Here is a 13,349-nt window from a genome sequence, read left to right as displayed (position 1 = left end):
CAGTTACAGTACAGAATAGTTCCTACTGGTATCAGCAGACACCTATAGATCAACAGTCCACCATTAGAATTCCATTGTTGTTGCGAACCCTTTCCTCCTCTTCACCCTAATCCCTCTCTGTTATTAGTCATCCTTGTTTTGAAAAGGGAAAGAAGAAACGAAGAGTGGGATTGGAAAAAGGGATTCAATCCCGAGGATGAAGCTTTTAACATAACATTAGAAAAACATATAACCTCTCCGAACTAACTTATACCATGATAYAATACACAATTCCTGGGTAGGCTTTCTATGCCAAAGAAAGACAAATAKATGGAATCACTGAAGATAAGTTCTATCAGGTCTGGTTGGTTGAAGGTTGAGAATATGTTGGTCCAGCTCTCAAGTCCTGTTTTCTGGTTTGCGTATCCAGTTTGAGGTCAATGTTAACTCGGAATAGTCTCGGAATCAGCCTTTGGATTCCTGCGCTTCCGGTCCGCACTCGCTCTCCTCAGGGATATCCTGGAGATCTGAGGAGGTYATTGATATGAATAAACATGTTATTAATACGTTGAATAATGTTTGAATAATGTGTTGATCAAAACAGGACTAGCTAGCTCAGTAATGTAAATAGAGGTTCCAWTCAAGATGCGACTGGAGGAGTACTGTTATGTACACTGAGTTACCAGACATTGACTGATACAGTAAGGAATGTGGCCAGAGGGAGTTAAATATTGTCAGAGGTATCCACCCTTTATGCACACAGAAAGAAAGAATGGGGAGAGGTGCATTGATTAAGTGAGTAAGAAGGGCATAAAAAACAGTGACTGTCTCTCAATACTCTAAATGTCGCTTCTAAACCTACCATGTACTTACTGTATGATCAAAGTTGTATGAAAATGTATGAAAAGTGTGGAGAAGTAAAGAGTGGAGAGGACAGAGCGCTATTATTGACTATCAACAAGCAGCCATTAAGAGAGGGCAGAGAGATAGAGGGAGGGCAGGACATGGTGCACAAAACTCTGTCTACTCTAGAAACAGCTGAGAAATCGGTGCCAAACAGATAGCTAGAGATATGACGTGGAGACACACCTTCAACATGCAGAGGTAGAGAGTGAGAAATATGGCAGGGCTGAAAGAACATAACAAGTGTRTGTGTGTGACTAGGTAAACTAGGTGTGATACGGTTAAAGGTCAGAAATGTGTAAAGATTAGTTGTCATGGACACCATAGGGATTTTTTGGGAATTCCATGGATTTGGCCAATTCCAAAGTTATCGAATCATAGACCTCTTTATTCAACTGATTACACCCTACCAATGACTAATACCTTAGTGRCCCTAGACATTCCTTCCATCTGAATTTTTTACTCCGCATACATACAAATGTATACATATAAACAACAACTTAGACGCACACAAACAACGACTACATCTCATCTGCCCAGACCAGCMTGCTCACACCTCCATCCCTAGTGCCTGCATTACTGTTTTCCCTTAGATATTCCAATTACTCTCAATACAGGAAAGATACACACTGTGGGTCAATTACTCACCTCTTGGACTGTCAGAGCGTGGTGAAACCTTCACTACATCCGCCTCTTCCTCTTCCTCCTCCTCCGACTCCTCCTCACTRCCTTCCTGTACGCCGTCCAATTGGTCCACTGGTTCCTGACAGGCCAATGGGGCGACAGGGCTGGGCTCGCCATCACCACTTCCTCTTCTTTTAGCAGGAGCCTAGTAAAGGAGAAAAGTCATCATATCCTGTTTGAGCTCACCTACAGATCAACCACTAGTACTTCCTGAATGGCTTAGTGATTCAGACATTTGGGTTGAGGATTGTAAGTTTACTAAACCCAAACACACTTGACCCCAAACTCCCACACTTGACATTCACACATCTCTGCCAGATGTTATTTTGCTCACCTGCTCTAAGGCTGTATCATCCACCACGATGTCTTCGTTGCTGCCTCTGCTGCCTCTCCTGCCCCTCCTGCCCCTCCTGCCCTTATTGTCCCTGATCTGCTGCTCCAGCTGAGCCCTGGCCCTCTCGCTCTCCCTCAGCTTGGCCTCCAGGGGGCGCAGCCTCACCACCTCCTCCTGCAGCAGATCATGCTGCTTCTGGAGCATGGCCATCTCCCCCATGGCTGCCACCGTGCCCGCATCCAGACCTGTGTCACGTGACATGGAACGGCACAGCCTGGGGAAGGAGTTTGGAGGAGTGGGGGTGGGAGTGGAGGAACCTGAAGAGGCAGGGCCGGTGCCCTCACGAAGGCGGAGCTCGAGAACAGAGTCCTGGTGAATGACGGCGGCCTGGGAGAGGGAGGGAGAGAGAGGAAGGAGAGTGAGTTTTTAATCTAGGTTGGAGCTGGGGTGTAGGGAAGGACCACCTATGCAATACAAAATGCCTCAAATGGATTCCAGTGTGTCATTCAGCCTCACCTGTAGAGAGTGGAGATGAGCACTGAGGTTCACAAGCCTCTGACACACCTCCTCATTTAGGGGTCTGTCCTGTAGCTGGTTACCATTTCTGTCCTGAGAGGATAAAAAACACCCACAAAACATAAAGTCATTATAAACTGATTATGTATTACAGTCACAGTTGTGACATGTATTATGTATATGTTATCCAACCCTAAGGCACAGTCATCCTCTCTCACCTTGGACGCTGGACTTCCTTTGATTTCATGAGTCCCGTTGACGGAGATCGAATCTCCATCTGTAAATGGGTGGGACAGAAGGAGAGAGAAAGTGAGCTGATTGGTAAGTGAGAGCTGAAACACTGTAGAAACCACCCTCCACCATCTCCCAGTGAAAAAAAGACAAAGCAAAACCACTCACTGCTCACTGGCGCCCCTTTGTGGTTCTGGTCACCATTGGTACCGTTGGTGCTACCGTTGGACTTGGGAAGCTCTATGTTGGAGCCCAGCAGCAACTCACTCAGCCTGTCAACTGATGAAAGGGCAGAAGGAGAGGGAATTAAAAACTAAAAGAAAAAGAGGCATAGCAACGTTAATAACACAATGTAACATCGTCCTCGTCACTGAACAACACTACACCCAGGGGTTAATAACGGAGGTTTCGTTGGTGATCTCAGATTGACTCCTGAGAGGTTATGACTAGCTGATACTCATACTCTTATAGGGTGCTCATTATTTAGTTCTACCTCTGTCTGCAGCGCTAAGCTCTGGGTTAGGCCTAATTTAATACCTGCCTCTCTGTAAGACGGCATTAACCCTCACCTTACCCTCTATGGCACTGACCTAGGATGACCCAACCCTGCACCAGCCTCTCACCTCACTATTAGGTTGTGAAAAGTCAAACTGACCATAGATCAGGAATTAGAATGAAGGTAAATTCTACATTCCCTTACCCTCTGAGATGGCGTCGGTGAGTAGGTATTCTGCCTGTGGTGCATAGGGGGTGTCGGCCCGGAAGATGTTCCTAGAGTTGGTGGGGGGCGTGAACTCCTGACCCCCACCGGTGACCTCAGCCAGGTCAGAGAACAGAGTCACTCTCTCCTGGAGGAGCTCCAGCACCTCTCTGTCCTTCTGCTGGATGTCAGCTAGAAACACATTYGAGTCAGTAAGATGCATCTTCAGGTCTAAAACGACTGAATATTCAGAACGATGCGGATGTTGTCTATTAAGGGAAGATAAATAGACAAGTGTAGCACAGGAATGATATAGAAAGAGAAGGGTGGAGGAGTGTGAGGAGAGGAGAAGAGGTTGTACCTCTGAGTCGGCGCAGTAAGGCCTTGTCCTCTGTCTCTATCAGGGGGAAGTCCTCTCTGGACGGACAGCTGGAGGGAGAGAGAGAGATTGAGGAGAAGGTGAGGTATGGTCGGAATAAGGATAATGCCGGGGCATAAGGAAGAACCCCTAGGATTCCATTAAGGATAATAGAGAATTCTCCAAATTGAAATCGGCAGTGGTCTGATTGAGTTGAGTAGGTTTGTGAATATTACAGTAACTGACCTGCTGACTGTCTGCTGTATGAGTCTCATCCAGTTGTTCCTGTCATCTCGTGAGGCGCCATGCAGCTCGTACATCTCTGGGGGGGTGGAGTCACTGATCAGGAACATCCCTCGCTCCTGATTAGCAATGTCCCTCACGATCAGGTTCTTCAGAGACAACACTGCAGGCTTGTCCTAAGAGAGAGAGATAGATATAAAGAGACAGAAAGGGGGGAGAGGTTAGCTCTGTGATATAACACTTAGACTAAATAAAGTTAGATGTGTGCAAAGGCAAAGACAGACGCAATGGAGGACCTGCTGAACAAAAGTCAGAAAGCAGAAGAGATGAGTAGAGAGGAGAGGAGGATGAGTCAGATGAGTGGAAAGGAGAGGGGCAGACTTACTATGCAGGGGAAGAAATACTTCTGGTCTTTCTCCTGCATGAACACCAGGATGTCTGTCATCAGCAGGACCTGCACGTCTACATAGACATACAGAGTGGAACATTGTTAAAGATACATAGAGTGTGCACCCTCGTTTCTCTACACGTATTCTGTAAAGACACAAACAATCAAACCCCCTTTATCTCTCTTCCTCTACCTCTTTCTCTCTCAGATACACACACACTCCCTCCATACCTTTGAGTCTGGATCCTTGCGTCTTCCACAGAAGCGTTCCCTCGTGGAGGAGCGTCCTGCGGAGCAGCTCCCCTCCCCTGAACACCCCTCCCCTGACCTCCGCCTGGGCCCGGGGGTCCAATCTGGCCCTTATCTCCTGGAGCCTCTGGGTCCGCTCCAGCTCTGCCACCTGCTGGTCCACAGAGCTCAACAAGTCCCGGATCAGAGACAGGGACAGGGCTAGGGACTGGGCCTCCTCTTCACTGCCTGTTGGGGGTGATGGGGGGGGGGTGATGATGAGGAGTGTCTTGAGGTCAGTTGTATTCAAAAGCATTTCAGTTGTGTATGGTTATTCTACTGCTGTGATTGTAGTGATTATTCAGTTCTAGTATTTTTTTTGTCTTCTCCCTGAGCTATAGTGGCTGTTCTGTGTTCAGCTTTTATGCTGTGTGAGTAGACTCACTAAGCTTCTATAGCTGTTCTGGGGTCAGGTCTTACCCTTGGTGTTGTCCAGGATGCGCTGGATGAGGACAGGGTATTTGGTGATGCGTTGAGTCACCAGCAGGATGCACTCCTGGATGCCATGGCGACGCAGCAGGGGCCCTCGGCTTACCCTCTGATTATGGGATGGATGAGATTTAATACCACTTATTATATATTAACCAATAAGGTCMGAGGAGGTGTGGTATATGGCCAATATACCACGGCTAAGGACTGTTTATATGCACAACACGAAGTGCCTGGACACAGCCCTTAGCCGTGGCATATTGGCCATATATCACAAACCCCCGAGGTGCCTTATTGCTATTATAAACTGGTTACCAACAGTAATTACAGTAAAAATATTTTTTTTGTCATACCCGTGGTATACCGGCTGTCAGCCAATCAGCATTCAGGGCTCAAACCACCCAGTTTATAATGGCCAATTTAGCATGGCAAGAGTTGTTGTTATGCTCAACGCGAAACGAAGTGCCTGAATACAGCCCTTAGCCGTGGTATATTGGCCATATACTACACACCCCCAAGGTGCCTTATTGATATAATAATCTTCAAATGGACATTAAACAAGTATTTGTGCGCCATACTCTTGTTTTATAATATACTATAATTACCACTTCGGCATTAAATGTAATAACACAACTAATTTGAATGTGTAAAGTAAAAGAGAGGTATAGATCCATCTATAGGGGCTGAAGCCCAGGAGAAATCCCATTTTAGAGAATGSCAAGAACGTGCAAAGCTGTCAAAGGGAAAGAGTGGCTACTTTGAAGAATCTCAAATATAAAATATATTTTGATTTGTTTAACACTTTTTTGGTTACTATATGATTCCATATGTGTTATTTCATAGTTTTGATGTCTTCACTATTATACTAAAATGTAGAAAATATATATATWTTTTTTAAATAAGCAAAACCCTAGAATGAGTAGGTGTGTCCAAACTTTTGACTGGCACTGTAAATGGCAGTAAATATATGTTAATTCATGGGCATTCCATAGGAGCATGATTGGACCACAAAGTTAGGACACTTATGAAGGTTTTGAGGCTAGAACACATCCTTGTGACTAGTGTTYGTTAGGTAATAAAGCAGAAATAACTTGTTCATGACTCTTTATTGAACAGAACATCTACAATGTGATAGTTGTTTCTTCCATTCAGTGTTATCTGTTCAGCACTCCTCCTCGCTAAGGCATGTGAGACACCCCTCAGCTGGTACCTCCTGACACGGACTGCTGAGCTCACACGCGCACACTCGCGCACGCACACACACGCGCACGCACACACACACTTGAATCATGCTCTTAGGCATTCTCCCCGTCTCTGTACCTCTAACCCTTCACCGTCTCTGTGACCCCCCCGCCTCACTCCATCCACCTCTCTCGCTCGCTCTTTCTCTCTCTCTCTCGCTCTTTCTCTCTTACCCGTATGAAGTGCTGAAACCTCTTGTCTCTGGCCAGCAGTTCCTTGTACAGTTTCACAGCTTTGGGGTGGCGGCTGCAGAACTCAGCATAGGCTTTCCTCATCTCATCTGCACACTGACCTGAGAACTGAACACACACAATGGGTATCAACTCAGTCAGTGTGTCTGTGCATGTGTGTATGATATGTTATGATTCTGCATATGTTCGTTGGGTGTTTAGTATGAATGCATTCTAATGTTAATGGATGGCAAAGTTGGTACATGCGTCTCGGGTTCTGTGTGTGTGATTGTGGATGTGTGTGTGTGGGTGTTTGTCCTAACGTCTGAGTGTGTGTGCCCAGTGCGTTTCCTACCTGTTCAGTCAGTATATCCCCCAGTTGGTTGATAGTAAAGTTGGTACTGGTCCCGGGGGCCAGGCTGTGTGTGCGTCGTGTCATAAGCTGGGAAAGGAAGTGCGTGTGTAGCGCCATCAGCTGCTCCAGACAGGGGAAGACAGCGTGCGCCACGCCCGGCTCCAGCAGCACCTCGTCCAGCATGCCCTGCCGGAACACCCCCTCCATGATCCGCAGGGTCCTCACGTGGTGGAACTCTGTCTGGATCAGCTCTGAGAGAGGCACGGAGGGGAGAACAGACAGAGTTATGGACATACAGTACCTTTACATAAMRCACACACACAGAGACAGAGAGAAGAAAGGGATAGAGAGAGAGAAAGAGATGGGAATAGAAAGGAATATAGCGAGAGAGAGAGGAGAGAGAGCGTGAGAGAGCGTGAGAGAGAGAGAGAGAGAGATAGAGAGAGAGAGAGAGAGCGAGATAGATAGAGAGAGGAGAGAGAGAGAAAGCGAGAGAAAGAGTGAGGAAGAGAGGTGTTCTCACCATAGATGACGTCTTGTCTCTTGATGACGTCTTTGCGGTGCGTCTGCAGGTAGGAGGGGTCTACGGCCCGGCTCCATGAGTCAGCCTCAAAGTCCTTCCCCTCCCTCTCCAGCTCCTCCAACATGGCAGCATAGTACACCTCCCCCTCGTCGTTGAGGGACTCCATGGACATGGCTCTGTTTCTGAAGTTCAGGGAGTCTGTGGACTGAGACAGGATCCTCCGCAGCCCCAACGGTGAGTCGTCATTCAGATTCCTGGGAACACATGTTGAACACAACAGTTACACAACGTTTCAAACCACTTCATATCAGTTCCCTACTCGCATAGGTAAACCAACTGATGACTCCACACAGCAGCCTGCTCACCCTGCGAGGTTTTGTGTGGAGACACTCTTGGAGAGGGAGAGGCCAGAGCGGACACGGCGGGAGCCCAGCAGGGACTGACGGAGACTGTCGGACGGATAGATGGCTGAGCTGGGCCGCTCCTTCATCATAGGGGCTGGAGAAAGAGAGAGAGAGAGACAGAGAGAGTGAGGAGGGGTAGAGAGAGAGACAAGGGGTTCAATTGAACTTTTCCTGTCGAAAAGGATTTAAATCCATATGATGCAGTCAGTACTACATCCATACTGCAGTGGCAGCGACCAGCCAACAGGTGGCATCACCCCTATATTCACATGCAGAAAGGAGGCATTAATTGCGAAAGAAGGAGAGGAAATAGGATAGAAGTTGTTGAGGAAAAGAGATACTAACTTTTGGTCCTCAGAGCTACGTTCTGCAACGCGGAGCTGTTCCTCACCAGGGCTAGCTTCTGTTGCTGCAAAACACACAGAGAAAACACGTTCAGACCAATGTCTCATCCAACAGTCAACTTCTCAAAGAATAAAGGCCCAAACTTTTGCTTTTCATAATAAAAAACACTTTCCTTTCCCCTCTCTCCCTCTCTTCACCTTTGTTTCATCTTGGCACAGTTGGCCAGTGTGTCTCGACAGCGGTTGTGGATGGTGACATTGCAGGCTGCAACACAGAAGCACAAAGATCAATTTCCCTGACACTCCACAATATCTGCATATGCACTGTTGATAAGAACGGCATCTAACTTCATGAAATCATGAGAACAATTTTTGAGGCACTTGTTATTACGGTCACGATGCATTGCTTCCAGAGTGACTGGTGAGTACAGCTATCAAGTGAAGTTGTAAAGGTGCCCACTCTTCCTGTTCCAGATAGGATTATCAATGACACATTGTACATTTGATACTGTCATGACTCTAATTTTAGTTTTCTTTCATATATTTTTATTAGTTATACTATTTTGTTATTGAATACTGTACTGTTGGGTAGGGTTGCAAGTGAAGCATTTCACTGTACTTGTGCATGTGACAATTAACACTTGAAACCTTGAAACCTACGCTTTCCGACACCAAGAAAATGTTATCACTGTTATTAAAATCTCTCCTATGCTCAAAACACCCCTTCTCCCCTCCTCTCTTCCCTCAGCTTCTTTCTCTTCATTGTTAGAGGGGCTCCACTTCCTGGTACATGTTTTCTTGACAGGAAGTTCTCCTGGAATGGCGCTGGGAGGTTGAAGGGATGTCTGAGGCAGGTTATCGGTGTGTAAGGTGTGTGTGTGTTCTGAGTCCTGGGAGTGTTGTTGCGTCCATATGAAACGGACCTAAAAGTGTTTATGAGAGTTCTTGCCCACTATACAGGGTTGTCTTTGTTCTAAGAGCAGCCCAAGGCTAGACACACCACACACACACACACACACACACACACACACACACACACACACACACACACACACACACACACACACACCACAACACACACAACACACACCACACACACACACACACACACACACAACACACACAACACAGACAGAATCTCCCTTATAACAACTCACATATTCCTTTTACTTTAGTCTTTCCAATGTCTCCGCCAAGATTACACATTTGCTACCAAAGCAGGCTAAATTACAGCAAAAACACTTGTCAGAAGTATGCTTGCTTTGGGGGTGATTTCCTGTGGTGCTCGTTCCTATTTTCAACCAATAGTTTCCACACACATGAGAGGGAACACAGGGCTAAAAATACACTCTTTTCAGGGTGTGTTCTCCATAAAAGCCAACATTTTACAGAGCATGGACTCAGCTAACACGCTTTCTACTTAAACCTCAGAATGAGAGGCACACTGTGACTCATTCATCACTCAAACTCTCACAACACATGCTGACCCTTACACACACACACACACACACACACACACACACACACACACACACACTACAAACGATTTAAACATACTCAAAGCCCCTCACACACCACTCCTTACAGAAGGACAAACACATCCAGTAGATTTTGTCCCTGATGCTAAAACAAACAGACTAGGCCCCTTGCTCACTAAACCAACATGCCAGTGTTGCACCAACACTGTTGGTGCTGAAACGATGGCTGCCTTCTCCAAGGCTCGTACAGACATTTGGAAAGTACTGTTAGACCCTTCCCCTAAAGCTCAACATCGCTGCAATGCTCGGAAACTAGACTGATGACTGGAGAAATGCTTTGGGGTTTCAAATACTGCCTAGAATCCCCACTTCCATATGAGACTATATAATTTACAGCTCACTTGTCGTTAGCTAATTATCATATTTATGTGTATGATAATACAAATTGAGGCTGTTGTGAGGGCAAAAGGGCGGGGAATTCAATATTTGGAAGGTTCTTAATGTTTTGTACACAGTGTATATCCCCACTATTGTAGTCTGTGTGTGAGTGTAATCTAGGRCCCTCAGATTACGTCAAAATGAGCCAAACAACAATGGCCTGGTCGTCTTAACCTGAGTCTTAATCTGTGTCTGAGGAGGTAATCTCACATGTACAGACACAGAGCTATGCAGAGGCTACACACATTAAGTTCCACCCTGCTGGACACCCAGGGACTCTATTTGTCAGTTATCTGTTCATGCAGAGAACAATAAGAGGTGAGACAGGAAATAAACAAGAGTCCAAATGTCGATGAAAACAAAATGTCTTTCTCTGCAGTAATGGAATAAAGGGACCCTGAAATGAATTTGAAATAAATAATAAGAAATAAAAAGATACCTGTGGACTTCATTCAAATTCAAGCCAAACATTGATGTACAACAAGAATGCGTACTTAATTGATTGAATACATAGACAACATTGTAAAAGCATTGACGAGAAATCATCCCTGGTGACTCCAAACCGGAAACATCCACTCAGACATGAAATCAATGGATTCTCCCAAAACAGGCGGTGCTACCTACTCTACACACACACACACACTCCCCCGCACCCAGCCTAAACATATGTCTCCCCTGTCCCAATTCACAGGGGACCTCAGATAGCAATCCCGATGTAGGACAATGTTATGACCCCGTATTAAAACATCTCTGGGTCTCTGAGGCAATATGGCTCCATATCAGACCACTGTGTTAAACGGGAGTGGGATAACTGTTACCCTCAGCTCATCCATCATTATTACTGTTAGGGACCACTAATGTCTGTGGACGTAGAGAGGAAGAGGGATTGGGACTGTGTCTGTGCGTTCGTGCAGACCTGCCTATGTGTGTTTGTCTATGTGTGTGCGTGCAAGTGTGTGTGTACGTGTGTGTTAACACACGTCAGTGTGGCAGATTGCTTGTTAATCTCCCACACTCCAACTGCCAGATGCACTATTTCCAGATTACAGTCGGGGAGTGAGGTAGCAGCTGTGTATTGGGGCAAGAGGGGGAGAGAGGGGGGCTGTTTCAGATCCACCAAACAAAGAGAAAAGCCCCTCTCTCAACAGACAGTGGGCTTCCTCATAGACCTACTGTATAATCTCCTGAACCTGCATTCTGTACTGTAGTTACACTATAGCTACTTTGTCATTCTCCATCTCTATATTGGGTCTTACAGGTTCTAATTTGTTGCATCTGATTATAACATATAGCAAACTGAGATGACAGTTGACACGATAACACGAGGAATTAATAAAAGATAATAAACTGTGAAAAATAGAGTTCAGTTTCAGCACTCAAACCTGCCAAGACAAAACTGACTATGACTGACCACAAGGCATGCTGCCTAAACCATTATAATTTCTTATCTAATCTAAACTAAAATAGACTCTCGACTGAAAATATCTTAACTGGCTCAGAATTTGAATATAGTGAACAGAGAAGCCGAACAATGATATTCCCAACCTGAAATAGGCCTCACAGCTGGCTCACACCTCAGTCCTCTCTCCTACTTAGGCATCCTCTCTCTTTCCTCCATCTCCAGTGTAATTTGGCAATGATAAAATGAATTCATTGCCCCTTCAGACCAGTACGCACAAATACACAACCAGTACCTGACCCTCTGAATATAATTATGCCCCAACCCAAATCAATAGCCTATGATCACTGTTCTATCTAAACTACAGCTGTTGTACCCCCACTGCAATCTCTGTGGCCCGACCATCTCTCTCATTCCTCAGTACCGGAACTCTCTCTCTCACCCCCCCCCCTCTTCGCAGCAGTCATGTGTAATCACACCCCATGCCAAGAGCCTTCCTCTCCCACCCCCATGCCCTCTGTACCCTCCCTCCCTCTGTGCTCCCCTTCGTCTGTCTTGTCTGTCTCTCCTCTCATTCTTCTCTTTACTCTTGAACCTGGTCTTCAGAGCTGTAGGGGTCAAGGTAATGAGGTCGAAGATGGAGCCACTATTTCTTCAACTTGAAGGACAATAAACTTCATCCATACATCAATATTCAATCAAAATAGGTAATTGGGTTTGATAAGACAAAAAGCATCCCTCTTTCCCTTTAGGAATGTACGTTTGGATTGATTTAATGATAAATACAAATGTCAATCGACTATGACAGTCAATTGAATTGTCTTGGCTGTTGCTGTGGGGGCAGTGTAGTGTTATTGCATGGTATAACGCTCGTTTCAAAATGGGGTAAGCAAAACAAAAATACAACTCACAGTATGGACTTCCTCTTTCTATCTCAGGCAAACTCCTCTCTGTCTGTTAGTGTCATCATGCATCATCTATACAGCTTTGTCTYCTACTCTWSTMTTTCTGGCTCACTYGTTTGTTAACTAATATCTCTCYCTCCCCCTCTGTCTCTCTTGACCTGAAAACTGATGGCCCCTGAGGAGTCTTTTCACTCAATATGTTCTCCTCTACCTCCACCTCTTCCTTGTACCCGTCTTTCCCCCTCTTTATCTGTCCACCCTTCTCTCTGGATCTTCCTCTATTTGTTTGCCCCGTTTGCCCTGGAGTCTGCCTTCTCCCACTCCACCCTCTCTCCCTCTTTCTTTCTCTCTTTCTCCCCCAGCTGTTCCTCCAGGCCAGTGGAGAGAGGGGCAGACCGTCTGATCTGTGCTCCCCACACACTAACACTATTGTCTGGGCCGGGCAGGGGAAGGGAGAGGGTTCTCCTAGAAGTCAACAGCTGATTGATTCTCAAAGGGAGGGAGGGAAGGAAGGGGAGAACGAAGGGAAGCAAAGAAAAATACTCTCTCTGTTTCCTTCCCTCTTTTTCTCAGTTATTTCCTTCTTTTGATCCATCTCTTTGGCTCATATGTCTCTTCTACCTTTATCTTTATTGAACAGAGCATCACCGCTAAGAGGCCCCTCAGCGTGCCCCAGTGAGTCCACACAACAAACTATTGTAGGCAGTACTACTTCACAGGGCCCAGACAAAAGCCTAATGTTATTAGCGACAACATTATCGGGGTATTGATATATTGATGCATCACCAGATCAGTGGACCAACAGACATCTTGCCCCGGGTTTGTCATATTGGACTGTAGGAGATGACTTGTGTGTGTGTGTGTGCTGTGTGTGAGTGTGAGAGGTTTAGTGACTGTCTAGTGTGACTGTCTTCTCTTTCTTCTTGGGAAGAAGAAAGGGTGAACAAAAGAACAGCAGGAGAGAGAGAATTGGGGCTAGAAAAAGAAGATCTCAAAACATATGTGTAGAGAAGAGAGAGATGGGGTAGGAGTGTGGGT

General features: G+C 46.0%; 1 protein-coding gene across 1 annotated transcript; it reads right to left on the bottom strand.

The window, feature by feature from the left end:
- Window positions 1-10,840, bottom strand: LOC111950268 (rho guanine nucleotide exchange factor 2). The gene is made up of 18 exons (XM_070434521.1): window positions 10,826-10,840; window positions 8,093-8,156; window positions 7,709-7,841; window positions 7,344-7,597; window positions 6,821-7,071; window positions 6,469-6,594; window positions 5,045-5,162; window positions 4,568-4,813; window positions 4,334-4,410; window positions 3,952-4,124; window positions 3,709-3,776; window positions 3,348-3,539; window positions 2,816-2,926; window positions 2,635-2,693; window positions 2,417-2,509; window positions 1,901-2,287; window positions 1,531-1,711; window positions 1-506 (listed from the first exon to the last, which is right to left on the bottom strand). The coding sequence occupies exons 1-18, from the start codon at window positions 10,838-10,840 to the stop codon at window positions 445-447; spliced, it is 2,610 nt and encodes an 869-aa protein (XP_070290622.1). The 3' UTR covers window positions 1-444.
- Window positions 10,841-13,349: the final 2,509 nt, after the last annotated feature.

This window comes from Salvelinus sp. IW2-2015, linkage group LG23, assembly GCF_002910315.2.
Source record: "Salvelinus sp. IW2-2015 linkage group LG23, ASM291031v2, whole genome shotgun sequence".
Lineage (NCBI taxonomy): Eukaryota > Metazoa > Chordata > Actinopteri > Salmoniformes > Salmonidae > Salvelinus > Salvelinus sp. IW2-2015.
The sequence above is the reverse complement of the archived record's forward strand: the minus strand, read 5'-3'. Positions and strand labels throughout refer to the sequence as shown.